General features: G+C 40.8%; 1 protein-coding gene across 1 annotated transcript; it reads left to right on the top strand.

Moving 5' to 3' along the window:
- Nucleotides 1–224: 224 nt before the first annotated feature.
- Nucleotides 225–20,730, top strand: LOC128069597 (ferritin heavy chain-like). Its single transcript, XM_052662730.1, has 2 exons — nt 225–297; nt 20,108–20,730. The coding sequence occupies exons 1-2, from the start codon at nt 225–227 to the stop codon at nt 20,728–20,730; spliced, it is 696 nt and encodes a 231-aa protein (XP_052518690.1).
- Nucleotides 20,731–22,387: the final 1,657 nt, after the last annotated feature.

Genomic DNA, 22,387 nt, shown 5'->3' with positions numbered 1-22,387 from the left:
TACAAAATGTACCTTCCCCTAATAAACAATGTAGTATATGGGGTGGGCGTGGGTCAGGTGAGGCCCTGGTGAATGTGGGTGCCTGTGAGTAGACGAGACATAAAAATATGGCCTGAACATCATGACTGGGGTTGATGTGCAGAAATAGTGAAGGGAAAGGGATTGGGAGGGGAATGAAATCAAGGGGTCTTCATTTTGTTTGAAGCAGACTTCTGGGTAGCAAGATGGGGGCCCTGCATGCTGACATAGCAGAGTCCCTCACTGACAAGCTCACCCTGGGCTTCAGTGACGATCTAAGTGCAGCAGGGCTGGCTTTCCTAGAGACACACTTCTGTGGTCACCACTGTTGAGCATGGATGCTGCCCTTACAAAACATCCATGTGTGATTTTTTTACTTGAACTGTACCACCCTGCGATAAAGTAGCATGATACCACTCAAAATTTACCTCAATGGAAGGGCTGAAAAATATGATATAAAAAATGTCTGATTCATTGATATGGCAGGAAACATTCCTTTCTCAACATAGTCATATACATTACATAGAGTATGTCAAATACCTAGGAATAATTATGAAATAGCATTGCTGATCATCATACTTTAAGTATGACCATCTCAAGAAAAATAAAGAACTGACTTCTTCACAGTACTTTTTTCACAAAGCACAGACTGTTAGGAATCACTCTTATAAACCTCTAGTGTACCTGGGCTGGAAATATGAAATTTTTAAAAACCAGTCTTCCCAGGTTATATTTATGACTGGAGCAGGATTGCAAGATGCCTTCTTAATATTACAAAGGGGACCAACAAGTAGCTTTTTTTTTCCTTCTAACACAGTAAACGTAAGACTTGAGAAAGCACTTCAGTACCTTCATATTTGCTGGTATGTAATTCTGCAGTTTTATTTTTCCAGTCAGATGGGGAAAGCATGGCTCATGAACTTTTGTTGACTGAAGTGCACTGTTCCTCAGAGCTATAGCTCACATAACTGCCAATTTACATGAAATGGTCCCTTGGCGACATTCACTCCTACAATGCAAGACACTTTGAGAGCAAAGTTCTCATCTTTGAAACTGCTTTGCCTTTCCAGTTATAAATACAAAACTTTTCAAAGCACATTTAAAGGCAGTGTGGTATTATTTCATTTAACAAAGAGTTCTGTTATATAGATGCACACTGAAATATTTATGCATAAAATATCTTAGCATTTCTTCAAAATAATAATGGGTGAGGAAATAACGCCAGGAGTCAGTAACTGTTGAAGGTGAGAGATGGTATAACTGAGCAGAACACAGTGGGTCCTTTCTAGGAGAGACCCCTGCCCCATATCCTCTGCCTTAGCTCCTCTCTGAAGTACCTAAGTAATAATACCTTTATGTACATTTACAGATGTTAAAACCATCACCAGAGAATTCTCTGGCAGGCCAGTGGTTAGGACTTGGGGCTTTTATTGCCAGGGGCCCAGGTCCAAGTCCTGGTCACCTGGTCGGAGAACTAAGATCCCTCAAGCCACATGGCACGGTCAAAATAATGTTTTTTGTAAAATTTAACACCACCAAAAGGAAGAAATTTAACTACTTGATAATCTGAGCATGTACCTCCCTCCAGACTTACTGGAGCCTAAGGATTGATAATGTTGACCCCTGTGACATCGCCCTGGTACCTTACCATCAATCAAAGAACTATGCACAAGCTGATCACATACCCTGAGATGCCCCTTCCTCAACTTGCCTTTCAAAATGCTTTTGAAACCTATCAGGGAGTTTGGGTGTTTTGAGCATTAGCTATCCTGAATTCCTTGCTTGGTTCCCTGCAGTAAATGCTGCATTTCTTTGCACCAAAACTCAGAGTCAATAGATTAGCTTTACTACATGAGGGAGAGTGGACCCAAGTTTGGATTGGTAACAATGGGAATATGGGAATTTATTGTAATACTCTGTCTACTTTTGTATACATTTGAAACTGACCACAATCTAGAGATAACTCATACCTTCCAAAGCACACCAGTATACTTTTGTTACAAAGTATTGCAAAAACAGTAATTTTAATGGTTTAATGTGAAATTTACAGCACTGTTTTAAGGTAAATCTTGTTTATAATAATAACCAAAATAACTTGAATAAAATCTAGTTAGTTCTCCTTCACATTCATATATCTCATAAGAGATGAGTTTCTAGTATTTAAACCATTTTTATAATATACTCTAGAACCTTCTGTGGTAACATTTTTAGTATTTATATACCAATATTCTTGGATAACTTAACCTTGAGAAAATATTTTTCACTCCTGACAAAACCAATGCATAAATCTTTCACTGCATGCGAAGAGATATGAAGAAAATAGGACAACATGTAGTTTTGTTTTTATGCATAAGAAATATATGGTTATGCTTTTTTGAAATTGTTGATTGACAATATGAAAAAATTATTTATATTTAACTTCCAAAATTAACTTTACTCAAAAAAATTAACTTTGGCAATTAAGATTTCAAAAGCAGATGAAAGGCAATGATTTGATGTCCCATTTACAAAATGTAGCTTTACAAGTTATTACATTGAAGAACTAATCTAATGTGTAGGTCACGGCCACTTGAACTATTTCCCAGTTTGACAAAGCAACAAGTTTATTCAGCACCCCTGATTAAAAGGATTAGCATCGATTTTGGAAACATTGAAATATGATTTGAAGCTTGTTTCCTAACATGGAGGAGTCTACAAAATGTATTGTTTCTAAACTGTAAACATGATTAAGGGATCCAAATGATAACATGTGAATCATGACTTCAGACCCTAAACAGTTTTTCTCCCATGTAAGTATCTCTTCTCTCCTCAGAGACAGTATTAGTACTAAGGGCCCTCAACCACCAGTGCCACCATCTCCTCCATCCCTTCCTCTCCCCCGGCAGATGCACTCATGTGACATTTCCCCACATAATCCCAGACCAGAAGTTAGGATTCTACAGCACAGTTTGATGGTGATGACTGAAGAGAGCGGGGGCAGTTGATACCAAGGCTTTGGTATATGATCCATTAGTGTGGCTCACTTCCAGCACTCTGGGCCCAGCACAGATTTACAGCTACTTTCACACAAGCCCTTTATTATCTCAGTCTTTACATACTGTTCACAGTCTTTTGTATGTTTTTAAAACAGTGTATATTATTAATCACTTTCATCAGAACACAGCAATGTAACATATGAAATACCACCCACTGTCCAATCAATATTTCAGATGACATTAATAGAACCAAATTGATTCTTATCCTATTTGGTACTTTTCTCTCTTTGCTGACTTTAAAAGCTAAAGATCATGCCAGAAACCCCCTCTTAATTGTCTTGCAAACTCTTATATTCCATGAGTTCATCTAATACTTTATTAACCTCATCAATATGTTGAGGCTATACACACTATTGGTGAAACATGTCCTTCACCTCCAGTCCCTACTTTGTAACGTATGCACCAGTGTCTTTAATTTGACCTAAACTACTTTTTCAACCTCCAAAGAGTGACTGTTCATCCTGGAATTTTAAAAGACAAATTTACATTAATTTTCTCTATATACATTCAGATTTTATATGCTTCAATCTCACATTCTTGTTAGTATCTGCTTTTGAAGACTGAAGAGTTCTTTCTTAAAAAATTTCCCTCAGTAAAGTTCTCCAGCCCTCAACTATATAAACTGCTATCACTGAAAATGTTTCCAGCACTGCTAATGTTCCACCTGTACTCTGTAGCCAGAGCTGAACAAGGAAATCTGCATGTTAAAAAAAGATCAGTTTGGATTTCTGCTGGGTGCCATGACATTTGACAACTTATACCGGGAGACAGTTTCTGCTTTTCTCAGACTACCCCCAAAACCAGAGCATATGATTGCATTCATTGGTTGGTTGTTAAATCATTCATTTTGTAAAAATAATAATTATCTAATAATTACTGTCTGCCATGCCTGGTTGGGGTATTGTTGGTACAATGGTGACTGTGCCCTCATGGCAATCACAATATGCATAGTCTTTCTCTTCCTAAAAGGAAATTTAATTTGGCTAACACTGAAAAACATGTAAATCCAGTTTGAACATCTGGGAGCTCATGGTTCATGAACTGCTGAAGCCTGGCTTGGAGAATTTTGAGGATTACTTTGCTACAGTGTGAGATGAGTAAAATTGTGTGGTAGTTTGAACATTCTTTGGCATTGCCTCTCTTTGGGATTGGAATGAAAACTGACCTTTTCCAGTCCTGTGGCCACTGCTGAGTTTTCCAAATTTGCTGGCCTATTGAGTGCAGCACTTTCTCAGCATCATCTTTTAGGATTTGAAAGAGCTCAGCTGGAATTCCATCACCTCCACTAGCTTTGTTCATAGTGATGCTTCCTAAGGCCCACTGGACTTCGCATTCCAGGACGACTGGCTCTAGGTGAGTGATCACACCATTGTGGTTATCTGGGTCATGAAGATCTTTTTTGTATAGTTCTTCTGTGTATTCTTGCCACCTCTTCTTAATATCTTCTGCTTCTGTTAGGTCCATACCAATTCGTTTCTGTCCTTTACTGTGCCCATCTTTGCATGAAATGTTTCCTTGGTATCTCTAATTTTCTTGAAGAGAGCTCTAGTCTTCCTCATTCTGTTGTTTTCCTATATTTCCTTGCATTGATCACTGAGGAAGGCTTTGTTATCTCCCCTTGCTATTCTCTGGAACTCTGCATTCAGATGGGTATATCTTTCCTTTTCTCCTTTGCCTGTAGCGTCTCTTCTTTTCTCAGCTATTTGTAAGGCCTCCTCAGAAAGCCATTTTGCCTTTTTGCATTTCTTTTTCTTGGGGATGGTCTTGATCCCTGCCTCCTGTCCAATGTCACGAACCTCCATCCATAGTTCTTCAGGCACTCTATCAGATCTAATCCCTTGAATCTATTTCTCACTTCTATTATAAAATCATAAGGGATTTGACTTAGGTCATACCTGGATGGTCTAGTGGTTTTCCCTCCTTTTGTCAACTGAAGTCTGAATTTTGCAATAAGCAGTCATGATCTGAGCCACAGTCAGCTCCTGGTCTTGTTTTTTTCTGACTGTATAGAGCTTCTCCATCTTTGGCTGCAAAGAATATAATCAATCAGATTTCACTACTGACCATCTGGTGATGTCCATGTGTAGAGTCTCCCCTCGTGTTGTTGGAAGAGGATGATTGCTAAGACAAGTGTGTTCTCTTGGCAAAATTCCATTAGCCTTTGCCCTGCTTCATTTTGTACTCCAAGGCCAAATTTGCCTGTTACTCCAGGTAGCTCTTGACTTCCTCCTTTTGCATTCCAGTCCCCTGTAATGAAAAGGACATCTTTTTTGGGTGTTTGTTTGAGAAGGTCTTGTAGGTCTTCACAGAACAGTTCAACTTCAGCTACTTCACCATCACTGGTCGTGACACAGACTTGGATTACTGTGATATTGAATGGTTTGCCTTGGAAACAAACAGAGATCATTCTGTCATTTTTGAGATTGCACCCAAGAACTGCATGTTGGACTCTCCTGTTGACTCTGAGGGCTACTCCATTTCTTCTAAAGGATTCTTGCCCACAGTACTAGATGTAATGGTCATCTGAATTAAATTCACCCATTCCAGTCCATTTTAGGCGATGTTCACTCTTGCCATCTCCTGTTTGACCACTTCCAATTTACCTTGATTCATGGATCTAACATTCCAGGTTCCTTTGCAATACTGTTCTTTCCAGCATCAGAGTTTACTTCCATCACCAGTCACATCCACAACTGAGTGGTGTTCTTGCTTTGGCTCTGCCTCTTCATTCTTTCTGGAGTTATTTCTCCACTCTTCTCCAGTAACATATTGGGCACCTACCTACCGAACTGGGGAGTTCATCTTTCAGTGTCCTGTCTTTTTGCCTTTTCATTCCTTTCATGGGGTTCTCAAGGCAAGAATACTGAAGTGATTTGCCATCCCCTTCTCCAGTGGACCACATTTTGTCAGAACTCTCCGCCATGACCCGTCCGTCTTGGGTGGCTCTACACGGCATGGCTCAGAGTTTCATTGAGTTAGATAAGGTCAGGGTCCGTGTGATCAGTTTGATTAGTTTCCTGTGACTGTGGTTTTCAGTCTGTCTGCCCTCTGATGGATAAGGTAAGAGGCTTCTGTAAGCTTCCTGATGGAATAGTGTGACTGGGGGAAACTGGGTCTTGCTCTGATGGGCGGGGCCATGCTCAGTACATCTTTAATCCAATTTTCTGTTGATGGGTGGGGCTGTGTTCCCTCCCTGTTGTTTGACCTGAGACCAAACTATGGTGGAGGTAATGAAGATAATGGCAACCTCCTTCAAAAGGTCCCCTGCACTGCTGCACTCATATATTACATCTTCTTTACGCCTTCATCTGTTGATGGGCACTTGAGTTGCTTTGGTATCTTGGCTATCATAAGTAATGCTACTATGAACAATGGGGTGCATATATCTCTTCAAAGTGGTGTTTTTATTTTTCTTTCCCCGATATACACTGAAAAGTGGAATTGCTAGGTCATATGGTAGCTCTATTTTTAGTTCTCTGAGAAACCTCCATACTGTTTTCCAGAGTGGCTTCACCAATTTCCATTGCAACCAACAGTGTAAAAAAGGGGTCTCTTTCCTCCACATCCTCTCCAACATTTATTATTTGTGTTCTTTTTGATGTCAGGCTTGAGGTGATATCTCATTGTGGTTTTGCTCTGCATCTCCCTGATGATTAATGATGTTGAGCATCTTTTTCTGTACCTGTCAGCCATCTCCACCATATGCTACTTTATAAAAGAAACTTATCGTACCTCCTCTGTAAGGAACCAAAGCCAAATAACTGGCACCTAGGAAATACTTTTTTCTTTGCATGTAGAATACAGGGTCATGCTGCTCCTTGAACTTACTGGTTTTCATGGTAACTGAGTCTTAAGACACTACATAAAGGTAAACTTATCCTCTTCAACAGATTTGCATTCAAGCACTTGCTGAAGTGAATTGGGACAAGAAAAGTGATTTTAACAGGTATCGATTTGCAATGGCTCACAGCCACTGTAACTGACAGTAACCAAATTCTGGCTGCTATCATTCCATACAGGGGAACCACATTTGTAAAATACCTAGGTATGAAACTCTGCCTAAGGCAACTCCCTACGCAAATTTTGCTGCAGTAAAGCTGTCTAACAAGCAACCTCAAAATCACATTGCAGGTCTGCAGAATGACATTTGCAGGAGTCAGCTTCTACCTGCTAGGCTTGGCTATAGGTTGAGTTTGGTTGAGCTAGATTCCCTTCTGTTCTACATGTCTCATTTCTCTGCAACCTGCCTAGGACATGTTCTTCAAATGGTGGATGGAAGAAACATAAGAGGCCATGCCCAACCATGCAAGCACACTTACATCTTTTGGTCAAACTTAACAAACCTTAGGTCTTCTCATATATCATTGACCAAAACAATTGGCTTGGAACACCCCAAGTCAGGGAAGAGAGGAGTATTTACCACCATCAATGAAGCCATGATTAGGACAGGGAGGGAAGAAAGAATTTTGAGTCAATAATGCAATCTACCACAAGGAAAGGGAATTCTCGGAGTGGCAGGGAGAAGGTGAATGGCAAGAGTCCAATCTCAGTCCATCTTGGGTCTCCAAACAGGTGGCAGGCTAGACTGACATGGTTTGGATGACTGTAATGACTGACAGCAACATCAGCAAATTACTCAGACTGGGCAACTGTGCAATAAACACAGATGACAATTCAGACTTTAAAAACCAACGACAGCTTAAAGAAAAATCTGGTGACATCTTTTGTTCATGCCACAAATCTAGTCTGAATAAATCAAGTGATCGCAAAAAGCAAGCATTTGAAAATGTAGATGTTGTTAGGCTTCCATCTGGTGGCCAACAAGAGCATCTGCTCAAGATGGATGCTGAATAAAGCATGTTAAAGGCAGACCAAAAGTGAAAACAAACAAAAATGCCCTATACATTTAGTATGGGTGAGGCTGAAAAGTCAAATTCAATGGGTGTTAAAAGACAGAGTATTTATAGGCCAGGAACTTGTTTCTCAAGGATTTCTTTCTTCTGTAGTATACCTAGAACAGTTTCACACACAGAAATTAACAAGTAATTATTGATGGATTCAATAATAGGGCTTAGTATTTGCCAGGGGCTGGAGGGAAGGGGATTGGGAAGGGTCTGCTAATGGGTATGAATGGGTACATGGCTTCCCTGGTGGCTCAGATGGTAAAGCATCTGTGTGCAATGTGGGGGACCCGGGTTCGACCCCTGGGTTGGGAGGATCCCCTGGAGAAGGGAAATGGCAGCCCACTCCACTACTCTTGCCTGGAAAATCCCATGGGCAGAGGAGCCTGGTAGGCTACAGCCCATGGTGTTGTGAAGAGTCTGACACGACTGAGCGACTTCACTTCACTTCATTTCATTGATGGATTCAATTTTACCCGTTTCCTTTTCCCATAAGGAGTATTCAATCCTTTTTTTTTCTTCTGAATGTTTTATTCATCTTATTCTACTGCTGGGTGGTAGAAAAGAAGCCATCATTAACGTGAAAATTTGCTACCTTCAATATTGCCAAGTGATGAAAGTAGTAACATTTCATGACAAATGAGCTGCACAGCCTACTCTGAATTTCATCTCTGTTGCAGTCTGATCTTTGGCTGACACCGCTCCTTTTAAAAAAAAAATAACAGCTTTATCAAGATATGATTGCATACCATACGGTTCCAAGTATACCACTCAATGTTTTTTAGTACATTCAAAGAGTAATGCAACAATCACACGACTACATCATTTCAAGGCATTTTCATTATCCCCCAGAGAAGCCATGTACCCATTCATACCCATTAGGAGTCACTCCCCATTCCCCTTCCCTCCAGCCCCTGGCAAATACTAATCTACATTTTTTTCTCTATAGGTTTGTCCATTCTAGACATTTCACATAAACGGAACTGTGCCATATGCAGCCTTTTGATACAGATTAAAATAAAAATTTTAAAACATATCAAGGAAAATCTAGAAAGGTGATGTATCATGCTTCAAGGTCAATCTTAGCATGTAGGTTGGATTTCCATCTTTTTCCCTAGGGGCAGAAAGTTAGATAACTGACAAGAAGGATATATGATTCTGAATTGGCTCTTTGTGTCCAGTCACTTGATTCCAGGCACAAAGGTCATTCAAAGGACCAAGCCTTAGGTAGTCACCTCAATGTACCTCAGCCCAGAACGGGGGAGCCTGGTAGGCTGCAGTCCATGGGGTCGCGAACAGCCGGACAGGACTGAGTGACTTCACTTTCACTTTTCACTTTCATGCACTGGAGAAGGAAATGGCAACCCACTCCAGTGTTCTTGCCTGGAGAATCCCAGGGATGGGGGAGCCTGGTGGGCTGCCTTCTATGGGGTCGCACAGAGTTGGACATGACTGAAGTGACTTAGCAGCAGAGCCTAAAAGGAACTCTCAGTCTGTCCCAGGTCTTTGTTTCAGTATCTTTCATCATCACACAGTAGAAAGACTTCTCACTTAGACGTCTATTCCAAATGGCCAGTTCAACCACAGACCCTAAAGTTGACCCACTGGTCTCTCCCTGGGGCCAGCCCCCAATAATGGCAGCCATGCTCCTCAACATCTTAGCTTTGTCCCAGGTTATAAGACACTGCTTGGCTTGCAACAAACTCTTCCCTCTGCTTGATTTAGATTTCTTTTGTTCCTCATTCTTTCCATTTCTTAAGGTTCGAAGTATGATAATTTCAGACTTCTTTTTGTTTTTTAATATAGGCGTTTGGTTCTTATACATTTCCATCTAAGCACTGATTTAGCCACATCTCACAAATGTTGATATGTTGGATTTTACTTACTGCCTGCCAAGTCACTCCAGTCACGTCTGACTCTTTGTGACCCTATGGACTGTAGCCCTCCAGGCTCCTCTGCCCATGGGTCCATTCCAAATAATTTTGATACACCCATTATTCTTTGACTTTTGGATTATTTAGAAGTATATTGTATTATTAGCTTTCAAATATTGGGGGATTTATCAAATATCTTACTGTTAATGATTTCTAGTTCAATCCCACTGTGGTCAGAGAACATATCTTGCATGATTTAAATCTGTTAAAATTTACAGAGACCTGTTGTGTGGCCCAGAATTTAGTCTGTCTCAGTAATTGCTCCATTACTCAAAAGTGACATGATTCTAAAGAATAAGTTTCTAAAGATTCCTCTCTTATGTGTCTATGATTTTTCTTCACATGCGTATTATTTCTTTTTCTTCCTCTTTCTTCTCCTTATTCTAGCAAGTAATACTCCACTGATTGACTACAGAGAGAAAACTATGTGGTTTTTAAGCCATGCACATGTATTAACTTTTTAAAAAACAAGCATTTTATTTTGAAATAGTAAAAAGTGATACTTGACTCATACTGGCAGGCTAGAAACAAAAACAATTCTCTAAATGAGAAAGGATATAGTTAGCAAACCAGAGATTTTGAGGCATGCCTGAAAGATAAAACCATGATATGCTTTCACAATTATAAAACCAGAGAATTAAAAGTAACTGCAGCAGACTACTGGGAGATCAAGATAGCAAAGGAGGAGGACGCTGAGCTTACCTCCCCTCATGAACAGATCAAAAATACATCTACACGTGGAGTAATTCATCACTGAAAACAAAATGGAGACTGACAGGAAGGCTCTTCTATTCTACAATGAAGACTGGAAGAAGGATACACATAGGAAGGAAGGGAGGGAGGGAGGGAGGGAGGAGAAGCAATAGGATTGGGACCTGTGCTCCCAGCAGGGAACACAGACGAGGGAGATCACATGTGCTTGGGATCTTCCCTGGGGAGTGAGTGGTTCAAACCACATACTGGGCACCCCAGACCTGGGGTCTGATCCGGGGAAGATGAGTCCCCTTGGCTGGCTTGAAGACCCATAGCACTGGCAAGGGTGCTGTGAGAAACCTAGACACCACTCATGTACACACCTGCTGGCTGTTAAAACAAGGCACAGTAAGAAGATTGAGACGGACTGGGACTCCATCCAGTTTCCTGCAACCACCCTAGGGCATACCCCAGTCTACTCCAAGTGCGTGCTCTGGCCCGTCTTGCTCCATCACACAGCTCCCCACTAAGGCAAAGGCTGCCATTGCTGAAGAGAGCGCACAGTTGTGGGGTATGGAGCTAGCTCAGACCCAGCACTACATCTAGATGGGGCAAGGGCAGCCAATGATGGCACTCTAGGGAGGCAGCAGGTCAGGAATATCTGGAACTCAGACTGGGTGCTGGGACGACCCAAGCACAAGCCCAGACCCACACACGGAACCCACTCTGGCCCCTCTTGCTCCAGCGCTGCTCCCTTCCAGGGTCAAAATGTTGATGCTGGGAGAAGGGAGAACATACATTTAGAGGAAACATAACCAGCTTAGACCCAACCCTCTAGGCTTCTGCTCCAGCACTTTGGGACTCAATCCCACCCCGAATAGAGTGGCATTTGCCACTCAGCATAGGAGAAGCCCCATCTCATACCTGGCTCTGACTCTAGCTCCTCCATCTCCAGCCCTACTGCCCACCAAGGTGATAGCTGCCAGGAAATCCTTGGCGAAGATGATTCTTGCTCACTTCAGATTCAGCTCTACCACCAAAGCTACTGGGCACACACAAATTGTATAAGGATGCTCCTACAAAAGGACACGCCTTCAAGAAGGGGATTGGTCACTGTTTTACCTAATTTCAGAGAGACAGACAAAGTTAAACAAAATGAGAAGATGAAGGAATTTATTCCACACACACACATGAGAAAAAACTCTGAAAAATGAAAAAAATACTGAAGCAGATAATCAATTGACCAGATAAAGAGTTCAAAGAATTAGTACTAAGAATGCTAAGTGAACTAGGGAAAAAATAGATGAATATAGCAAGAATTTTAACAAGAAACTAGAAGATATAAAAAAGAACCAGTCAGAGCTGAAGAATACAATAAGTTAAATGGAAAAAAAAAAAAAAAAAACAGTACGAGGGATTAACAGCAGACTAAGTGATACAGAGCATGCATAAGAGATCTGAAAGATTATGAAAACCACTCAATCAGAACAGCAAAAAAAAAAAAAAAAACCCAGTTCAAGAAATGAGAACTGAAGGGACGTCTAGGACAACATCAAATACTACTAACATTTGTATTATAGAAGTCATAAAGGAGTATAGTTAATAAGAAAAAAACAGAGGTCAAAAATAAATTTGATAGATTTATGGATGAAAACTTCCCAAACCTGAAGGAAATTGTTATCCAGGCATAGGAAGCAAAGAAGGTCCAAAATAAAAGGAAAGCAGAAAGATCTACACCAGAATGTATCATAATTAAAATGGCAAAAATTAAACAGAATTCTAAAGGCAACAAGAGAAAAACAGAATCATATACAAAGGAACACCCATAATGCTATCAGCTGACTGACAGCAGAAACTTTGCAAGCCAGAAGGTAGAGGCATGGTATTTTAAAGTGATTAAAGGGAAAACTCTATAACCAAAGATACCCTACCCAGCAAAATTATCATTCAGAACTGAAAAAGAGATAAGGAAGTTTGCAGAGCGGCAAAAACTAAGAGTCCATCAATAATAAATCAATCCTAAAGAAAATGGTAAAGAATCTCCTCTGCATAGAAAATCAAAGGCTACAACAAGAACCAAGAATGTACAGAAAAGGAAAAACCCCACTAGTAAAGGCAAATATATAGTAAAAGCTATGGAGTAACCACTTAAATAAGCTAGTATAGATATTAAAAGACAAAAAACTGAAAAATCGACTATAAATACAATAACAGTTAAGGCATCAATATGAAGATGTAAAGTATGACATCAAAAACACAACATGTGAAGGAAGGGAGCTAAAATAATGAAGACCTTTTACAATATGTTTGAATTTAAATGACTACCAGCTAAAAACAATTATAGTTATAAGTCACCATATCTGAATCCCAAGGTAACCACAAATCAAAACCCTACAGATTTACAAAAACTAGAGAGAAAGGAACACAACTGTGCTGCTAAAGAAAATCATCCAATCATCAGGGAAGAAATTAAAAGAAGAACAGAACAGAGGGTCACTACAGAAACAACCAGAAAACAAATAACAAACTGGTAATAAGTACCTACACATCAATGATCACTTTAAAGTTCAATGGACTTAATGATCCAATCTGCAGAAAAAAGGTGAATGACTGGATAGAAAAAAAAAAGAAAAAGACCATCTATATGCCACCTACAAGAGACTTATTTAAGAGCTAAAGACAAGCATAGGCTTAAAGTGAAAGGATGGGGAAAGATTTCTCATGCAAATGGAAATGACACAAAAGCAAGGGTGGCAATACTCATAGTAGACAAAACAGACTTTAAAACAAAGTCTATAACAAAAGACAAAGAAGAGCATCATATAATGATAAAGGGATCAATACCAGAAGAGGATATAACATTTGTTATCATATATGCATCTATTATAGGAACATCTAAATATATAAAGCAAATAGATCAGACCTAACAGGAGAAACAGACAATAATTCAATAATAGTAGGGAACATTAACACCTCACTTATATCAATGGACAGATCATCCAGACAGAAAATCAAACAAGGAAACAGTAGTCTTAAATGACACAATATACCAGTTGGACTTCATAGATATCTATAAGACATTCAGGATGCATATTCAAGTGTACATGGAATATTCTCCAGGTTGGATCACATACTAAGGCCAAAAAACCAGTCTCAACAAATTTAAGAGGATAGAAAGTATATCAAGCATTTTTTCAGACCACAATGGTATAAAACCAGAAGTTAATCACAGGAAGAAAAATGGGAAAACACTACAAAAACCAGTGGGTCAATGAAGAAATCAAAGAGGATATTAGAAAATACCTCAAGACAAATGGCAATGGAAACACAACTTTCCAAAATCTATGAGATAAGGGGACTTCTGTGGCAGTTCAGTGGTTAAGACTGCCCTTCCAATGCAGGAGGTATAGGTTCAAATCTGGTTGGGGAACTACTAGTAAGATCTCACATGCTGTATGGTATGGTCCCCTCTCCAAACCACCACCACCACCACCGCCAAAAAAAAAAAAAAAAAAGAAAGAAAAAACATCCACAGAATAAACCCAAAACCTATGGGTCGCAACCACAGCAGTTCTAAGAGGGAACATTATAGTGATACAAGCATACCACAAGAGACAAAAACTTCAAACAACCTAACCTACCATCTATGGGAATTAGAAAAATAAGAACACAGTTAGTAGAAGGAAGGAAAATATAAACAGCAGAGAGAAAATAAGAGAGGCTCAAAAACCAATAGAAAAGATCAATGAAACCAAGAGCTTTTTTTTTTTTTTGAAAAGATAAAACCACAATATTGATTATTCCAATCCAAGAATGTGGTATACCTCTCTGTTTGTGTCATCTTTAATTTCTTTCATCAGTGTCTTATAGTTTTCTGCATACAGGTCTTTTGTAAACTCTCTTTAGGTAAACTTATTCCTAAGTATTTTATTATTTTTGTTGCAATGGTGAATGGGATTGTTTTCTTAATTTCACTTTCTGACTTTTCTTTGTTACTGTATAGGGGCGCAAAGGATTTCTGTGTATTAATTCTATACTCTGCCACTTTGCTATACTCAATGATTAGGGCTAGTAATTTTCTGGTGTCATCTTTAGAGTTTTCTATGAAAGAATCATGTTATATGCCAACAGTGAGAGTTTTACTTCTTCTTTTCCAATCTGGAGTCCTTTTATTTCTTTTTCTTCTCTGATTGCTATGGCTAGGACTTCCCAAACTGTGTTGAATAACAGTGGTGAGTGTGGGCACCCTTGTCTTAAATGACCATATTACACCAAGCAATCTGTAGATTCAGTGTGATCCTGATGAAACTACCAATGGTATTCTTCACAGAACTAGAACAAATAATTTCAAAATTTGTATGGAAACACAAAAGTCCCCAAACAGCCAAAGCAATCTGAAGAAGAATGGAGTTGGAGGAATCAACTTCCCTGACTTCAGATCATATCATAAAGCTAGAGGCATTAAGACACTATGGTACTGGCACAAAAACAGCAATAGGGACCAATGTGTTCCATTGGTCTACATTTGTATAGATAGAAAGCCCAGAGATAAATCCATGCACCTATGGGCACCTTCAACAAAGGAGGCAAAAATACACACCAGAGAAAAGACAGTCTCTTCAATAAATGGTGCTGGGAAAATTGGGCAGCTACATGGAAAAGAATGGAATTAGAGCTTTCCCTAACACCATACACACACACACACACACACACACACACACACACACACACACACACACACACAAATAAAAACTTAAAATGGATTAAAGACCTAAATGTAAGACCAGAAACTGTAAAACTCTTAGAGGAAAACATAGGCAGAACACTCTGACATAAATCACAGCAAGATCTTCTATGACCTATCTCCTATAGTAAAGAAAATAAAAACAAAAATAAACAAGTGGGACCTAATTAAACTTAAAAGCTTTGGAACAATGAAGGAAACTAGAAGTAAGATAAAAAGACAACTCTCAGAATGGGAGAAAGTAATAGCAAATGAAATAACTGACAAAGGATTAATCTCCAAAATATACAAGCAGCTCATGCAGCTCAATACCAGAAAAACAAACAACCCAATCAAAAAGTGGGCAGACCTAAACAGACATTTCTCCAAAGAAGACATACGGATGGCTAATAAAGACAAGAAAAGATGCTCAACATCACTCCTTATTAGAGACATGCAAATAAAAACTACAACGAGGTATCACCTTACACTGGTCAGAATCACCATCGTCAAACAGTCTACAAACAATAAATGCTGGAGAAGGTGTGGAGAAAAGGGAACCCTCCTGCACTGCTGGTAGGAATGCAAATTGATACAGCCACTATGGAGAACAGTATGGAGATTCCTTCAAAACACAACAAAAAACTAGGATTAAGACTATCATATGACCCAGCAATCTCACCACTGGGCATATACTCTGAGGAAAGCATAACTGAAAAAGACACACGTACCCCAATGTTCATCGCAGCACTAGGTACAATAGCTAAGACATGGAAGCAACCTAGATCTCCATGGGCAGATGAATGGATAAAGAAACAGTGGTATATGTAAGCAATGGAATATTACTCAGCCATAAAAAAGAACACATCTGAATCAGTTCTAACGAGGTAGATGAACCTAGAGCCGATTGCACAAGCTGAAGCTAAGTTAAAAAGAGAAGACAAATATCATATATTAATGCATATATATGGAATCCAGAAAGATGGTACTGATGATCCTATTTGCAGGGCAGCAAAGGAGACACAGACATAAAGAACAGACTTAGGGTCACAGAGCGGGAGGGAGAGGGTGAGATGACCTGAGAAAGTAGTACTGAAACGTACATTACCATACATAAAATAGATAGCCAACGGGAATTTGCTGTATGATGCAGGGAACCCAAAGCCAGTGCTCTGTGACAACATAGGGGGTGGGGTGGGAGGTTTGAGAGGGAGGGGACATAGGTATACCTATGGCTGATTCATGTTGATGGATGGCGGAAGCTATCACAATATTGTAATTATCATCCAACTAAAAATTAAAAGGAAAAACATCTAAGATAAACAAACCCAAAAGCCTAAAGACAAAAAGAGAGAGGACCAAAGGAAACCAAATAAGAAATGAAAGAGGAGAAATTATAATTACTATCACAAAGGTACAAAAATCATAAAAGAATATTTCAAACAGTTATATGCCAACAAATTGGACAACCTAGGAAAAAATGGATAAATTTCTATAAATACAAAAATTTCCAAGACTGAATCTGGAAGAAACAAAAAATCTGAACAGACTGTTTACTAGCAGTAAAGTTCAATTAGTAATAAATGAACTATCAGAAAGGGAAAGCAAGAAAACAACCTCGTTTCAAATCACATCAAAAAATGTATAGGAATAAACTTAACCAAGGACGTGAAAGACTTATACTCTGAAAACTATAAAACACTCATGAAGGAAACTGAAGATGCTACAAAGAAGGGGAAAGCTATGGCACCTTCATGGATGAGAAGAATACTGTTAAAATGTCCATATTGTCCAAAGCAATCTACAGATTTAATGCAATGCCTCTCAAAATACCCATGACATTTTCCACAAAACTGAGAACAAATAATCCTAAAATTCATATGGAACCACACAGACAAAGCAATCTTAAGAAAAAAAAGAACAAAGCTGGAGCTATCATGCACTGTGATTTCAGACTATGCTACAAAGCGACAGTATCAAAACAGTAGCTAAAAAAGGCACACAACAGATGCATAGATCAGTGGAACAGAACAGAGTGCGCAGAAATAAAGCCATGTACATTACGGTCAACTAATCCACCACAAAGGAAAGCAAGAATATACAACAGAAAAAAGACAGTCTCTTCAATGAGTGGTGCTGGGAAAACCGGACAGCTACATGTAAAAGAATGAGATTAGAACATTTCCACACCATATACAAAAACAAATTAAAACTGGATTAAAGACCTACATGTTAGACCAGAAACCATAGAACTCCTAGAAGAAAGAACACTATTTGACATAAAAGGCAGCAGTATTTTGGACCTGTCTCCTAAGCAAAGGAAATAAAAGAAAAAATAAACAAATGGGACATAAGTAAATTTAAAACTTTTGCACGTCAAAGGAAGCCATCAACAAAACAAAAAGACAACCAACTGAATGGGAGAAAATATTTTCAAATGATGTGAATGATAAGGGGTTAATATGAAAAATATGTAACCAGCTCCTACAACTCAATAAAAAAGAGAAAAAAGAACCCAAACAACCCAACTGAAAAATGGGCAGAACACATGAGTGGACATCTTTCCAGGGAGGACATACAGATGGCCAACAGGCACATGAAAAGATATTCAACATCACTAATTAGAGAAATGCAAATCAAAAACACTTGAGAAATCTCCTCATACCTGTCAGAATGGCTATCATCAAGAAGACCACAAATAGCAAGTGTTGGCAAGGATGTGAAGAAAAGAGAACCCTAGTACTCTCTTGGTGGGAATGTAAATTGGTGCAGCTACTGTAGAAAACAGTATGGAGAATTCTCAAAAAATGAAAAATAGGACTACCGTATGACCCAGCAATTCCACTCCTGGGCATATATCCAAAGAAAATAAAATAAAAAACACTAATTTGAAAACATGCGTGTAACCCAACATTCATAGCAACATTATTTACAATAGCCCAAGTATCCATCAACAGATGAATGGACAAAGCTGTGGTGTACAGAATACTATAATGGAATACTATTCAGCCATAAAAAGACAAAATCTGCCACTTGCAACAACACGAACGGACCTGGAGGATATTATGCTTCATGAAATAAGTCAGACAGAGAAAGACATATACTGTATGCTATCACTTATATTTCGAATCTAAAAAATAGAGCAAATGAATGTAACAAAACAGAAATAGATTTACACATTTAGATGACAAACTAGTGCTTAACAGGTTCCACTCGTATGGGAAGGGGAGACAGAAAGGGAGAAGGGAGAAGGAGAAAGAAAGGAAGAGGTACAAGACAGAAGTAGGGGATTGAGAGAAACAAACTACTCTGCATAAAATAAATAAGCTACTAAGATATGTTATGTAGTCAGGGAATAGAACCAATTATTTTTACAGTAACTTTGAACAGAGTATAGTCTATAGAGATATTGAATCACTAAGTTGTACACCTGAAACTAACACAGTATAAATCAACCTTACTTCATAAAAAAAAAGAAAGAAAAATAATATGCCTGTAGTAGAAAGCTAAGCACATTCAAAGAAAGTTCAAGAACAGAGTTGATGAAATCCAAGCAGTGCAGAAGGTCCTGGTGGACTGTGAGGTTGAAGAGCACCTCTCTGAACAACAGTTCTGTTTGCCACACCCAAGCTCTGACCCTACCCCAATCCTCCTGACCTTGGACAAAGCCAAAGTGGCATTTGATCAGCTTAATCTCCCAAAACTACATTCCAAAGACAGTGAATTACTTGACCAGGAAAGGAACCCAAATTAGAGCAGCAGCAGCTGCTGCTGCTGCTGCTAAGTCGCTTCAGTCGTGTCCGACTCTGTGCGACCCCATAGACGGCAGCCCACCAGGCTTCCCGTCCCTGGGATTCTCCCGGCAAGAACACCGGAGCGGGCTGCCATTTCCTTCTCCAATGCATGAAAGTGAAAAGTGAAAGTGAAGTCGCTCCGTCGTGTCCGACTCCTAGCGACCCCATGGACTGCAGCCCACCAGGCTCCTCCGTCCATGGGATTTTCCAGGCAAGAGTACTGGAGTGGGGTGCCATTGTCTTCTCCGAGCAGACATGAGGCAAAACAGAGGGACACATCTATCTGAAGAGCGACCCACGTACGTTTTCTGATGTCAGAGAAATGCCATGCTTTTAGCATTTGGAAGGGTCCCTATACTACCTTAAAAGTTTTACGCCACATACACCCAAAGGAACTGACACACACCCCCTACCATACAAAGGAGATGCATGTTGATGAAATGGATGTCATAACTGTACATCAGATCCATGCTAATCATTTGATTCTGAGGCTAATCAAATGAATCCTTTACTCCCAAATATGGATGGACAAATGCTTGCCAGATATTTGAGGGAAATGAACGAGAGGATCATGATGAACAAACAGAACTATTTCGGGAGGAAAAAAACAAATGTAATACAGGAAAAGAAAAGAACATTACCAAAAAATGCAAATTCATGTCCTCTGAGGAAGCCGGTGGGTTTATAAAATGAGAATAGGGTGCTGTCAACGGGAGCAATTAGAGAACAAGAGAAAGTCCTTGAAAAACAAATATTACAGCAAAATTTAAAGTGTGATAGATGCCAGGTGCTCAGCTCAGTCTCTGCCCCACCCAGGCTCCGGTGGAACCTGGAACACTGGGCTCGAGCTCCGCCCACCAGCACGCCCCGTCTCCAACAGAAATGGAACTTCCGTCCCCCTCGTAAACCTGGTAACGGAACCCACTTCCGGTTCATCCCAGAGCTGCCGCCCTGATTTGAGCCGCCTGTCTCAGGCCACCTTCACAGTCCACCCTGGGTACTCTCCCAGGCTACCTGGGCCGGCGCCGTGGCTTCGCCGTCACTCTAGCCTTCTCACCTGGCACACCTGCGGTGCGAGTCAGGCTGCCCGCACCGCCCTCGCAGGTGCGCCAGGACTACCACCCAGAGTGTGAGGCCGCACTCAACAGCCACGCTGCCCTGGAGCTCCACGCCTCCTTCCAGTGCCTGGCAGTGGCCTTCTACCTCGACCGTGATGATGTGGGCTTAAAGCACTTCTCCCGCTTCTTCCTGCTCCACTCCCACGAGCACAGCAAGAGGGCTGAGAGCCTGATGTCCCTGCAGAACCGGCGTGGGGGCCGCGTCTCCTTCCATAACATCAGGAAGCCGGAGACCCAAGAGTGGGAGAGTGGTCTCAAAGCCATGCAAGATGCTCTGAACGTGGAGGAGCACATCAACCAGAGCCTGCTCGACCTGCACCAGCTGGCCACTGAAAAGCGCGACCCCCACCTGTGCCACTTCCTGGAGACCGGCTACCTGGACCAGCAGGTGGAGTTCATCAAGGAGCTGGCGGGCCATCTCAGCATCCTGAGGAAGACGGGGTCCGCGGAAGATGGCCTGGCAGAGTACCTCTTTGACAAGCTTACCCTGGGTGACGGTGACAAGAAAGACTGATACCTGGACTCTAAGTCCAAAAGTGGACTTTTCCCAGAGTCAGGGGTGACTGCACAAGGTCACTCTGTCTGCTATGCAGTCCCCAGTATTGCCCTTGCAGAAAAGTTCACTGAAGTTTTTCTTCTTTCAATTTTGCCGTTCCTTGCAATAAAGTGATTGGTTCCTAAAGAAATAAAGGTCTCTGGTTGATGTGTGTGTGCAAACTCCTAACTTCTCAAGTTTGAAAACATGTATCCAGGAGTCTCTCCAGCTTCCAATGCCCTGTCCACAGACAGGTTGGGATTTCCACAGAGGGAGGGAGAAGGGGTTCCATGGGACCCTGGAAAATACAAAATCCATTTTCCCCTAATAAGCAATGTGGTATATTGGGGGGGGGGGGGCGGTGAGGTGAGGCTCTGGTGAATGTGGGTGCCCGTGAAGAGTAGAAGTATGAAAATCACAATAATGGTGCCTCTGGAGGAAGAATGAAGGGAATGGGATGGGTCATGGATTAAAATAAAGGGTTCCTAAATTTTACCTAAAAACTCTGAGTTTGCTAAAATATATAAATGTTAGTGTTCGTTGATTCCGGGAAGCAGGATGGAGATCACAGACGCCAGACTGGTGGAGACCCTCTTTGACAAGCTCACCCTGGGCGATGGTGACACTGGTAACTGAGCCTTAGGCTGGACTGTCCACAGACAAAGGGGTGACTCCCTAGGTCACCATGCTGGACATGCATGTTGTCCTTACGAAGCATGCAAAAGTATTTTTATTGCACACTTCCTTCCATTAAGGTTTCATGGCACCCCAAGCCCCAAATTACCTCAAAAGAAGGACTGAAAACCATAAGGCCTAGATTGAAGGTCAATTTGTAGTACTGAATATCAAGCAGCATGAATCTCTCTGAATGTTAAGATTCTGACTCTGGCTGCTTTGAAGAATGCAGAGAGTGAAGAGAGTTGAAGCTGGAAGACCAATTTAGAGACTCTGTAGCAGGCCTAGAGAAACAATGGTGGCTTGATCTGTGGCGCTGGCAGAGGAAGAGATGTAGACAAATTTCAGATGAATTGCATGAGTCTATAATGTTTGCTTTATGGACCAGAGGTGACGGATGGGAAATGGTGAAAATAACCTAGGATCCAGTTTGGATTTGAACACCCTGCCTGATGGTCGTGCGATTTATGAAGCTGGGGGTGTCTTCAGGGGGACTCGAGGAGCTGGGAAGACGTGTCATGTAAAATCTGGGATGCCTATTAGATACCCAAGTGGAACTGTCATGCAGGCAGCCAGAGAAATGAATCTGACGCTCGGGTGGGAGATCAGGTTTGGAAATACACATATGGGATATATTAGCGTATACATAGACGGGTTGAGGTCATGGAGTAGATTAAGCTGACCAGAAAGGAAGTAGGGAGATTACCGCATCAGTTCAGTTGCTCAGTCGTGTCCGACTCTTTGCGACCCCATGAATCGCAGCATGCCAGGCCTCCCTGTCCATCACCATCTCCTGGAGTTCACTCAGACTCATGTCCATCGAGTCCGTGATGCCATCCAGCCATCTCATCCTCTGTCGTCCCCTTCTCCTCCTGCCCTCAATCCCTCCCAGAGTCAGAGTCTTTTCCAATGAGTCAACTCTTGGCATGAGGTGGCCAAAGTACTGGAGTTTCAGCTTTAG

This window comes from Budorcas taxicolor, chromosome X, assembly GCF_023091745.1.
Source record: "Budorcas taxicolor isolate Tak-1 chromosome X, Takin1.1, whole genome shotgun sequence".
Taxonomy (NCBI): Eukaryota; Metazoa; Chordata; class Mammalia; order Artiodactyla; family Bovidae; genus Budorcas; species Budorcas taxicolor.
Note: the sequence above shows the minus strand (reverse complement) of the source record. Positions and strands in the feature narration are given on the sequence as shown.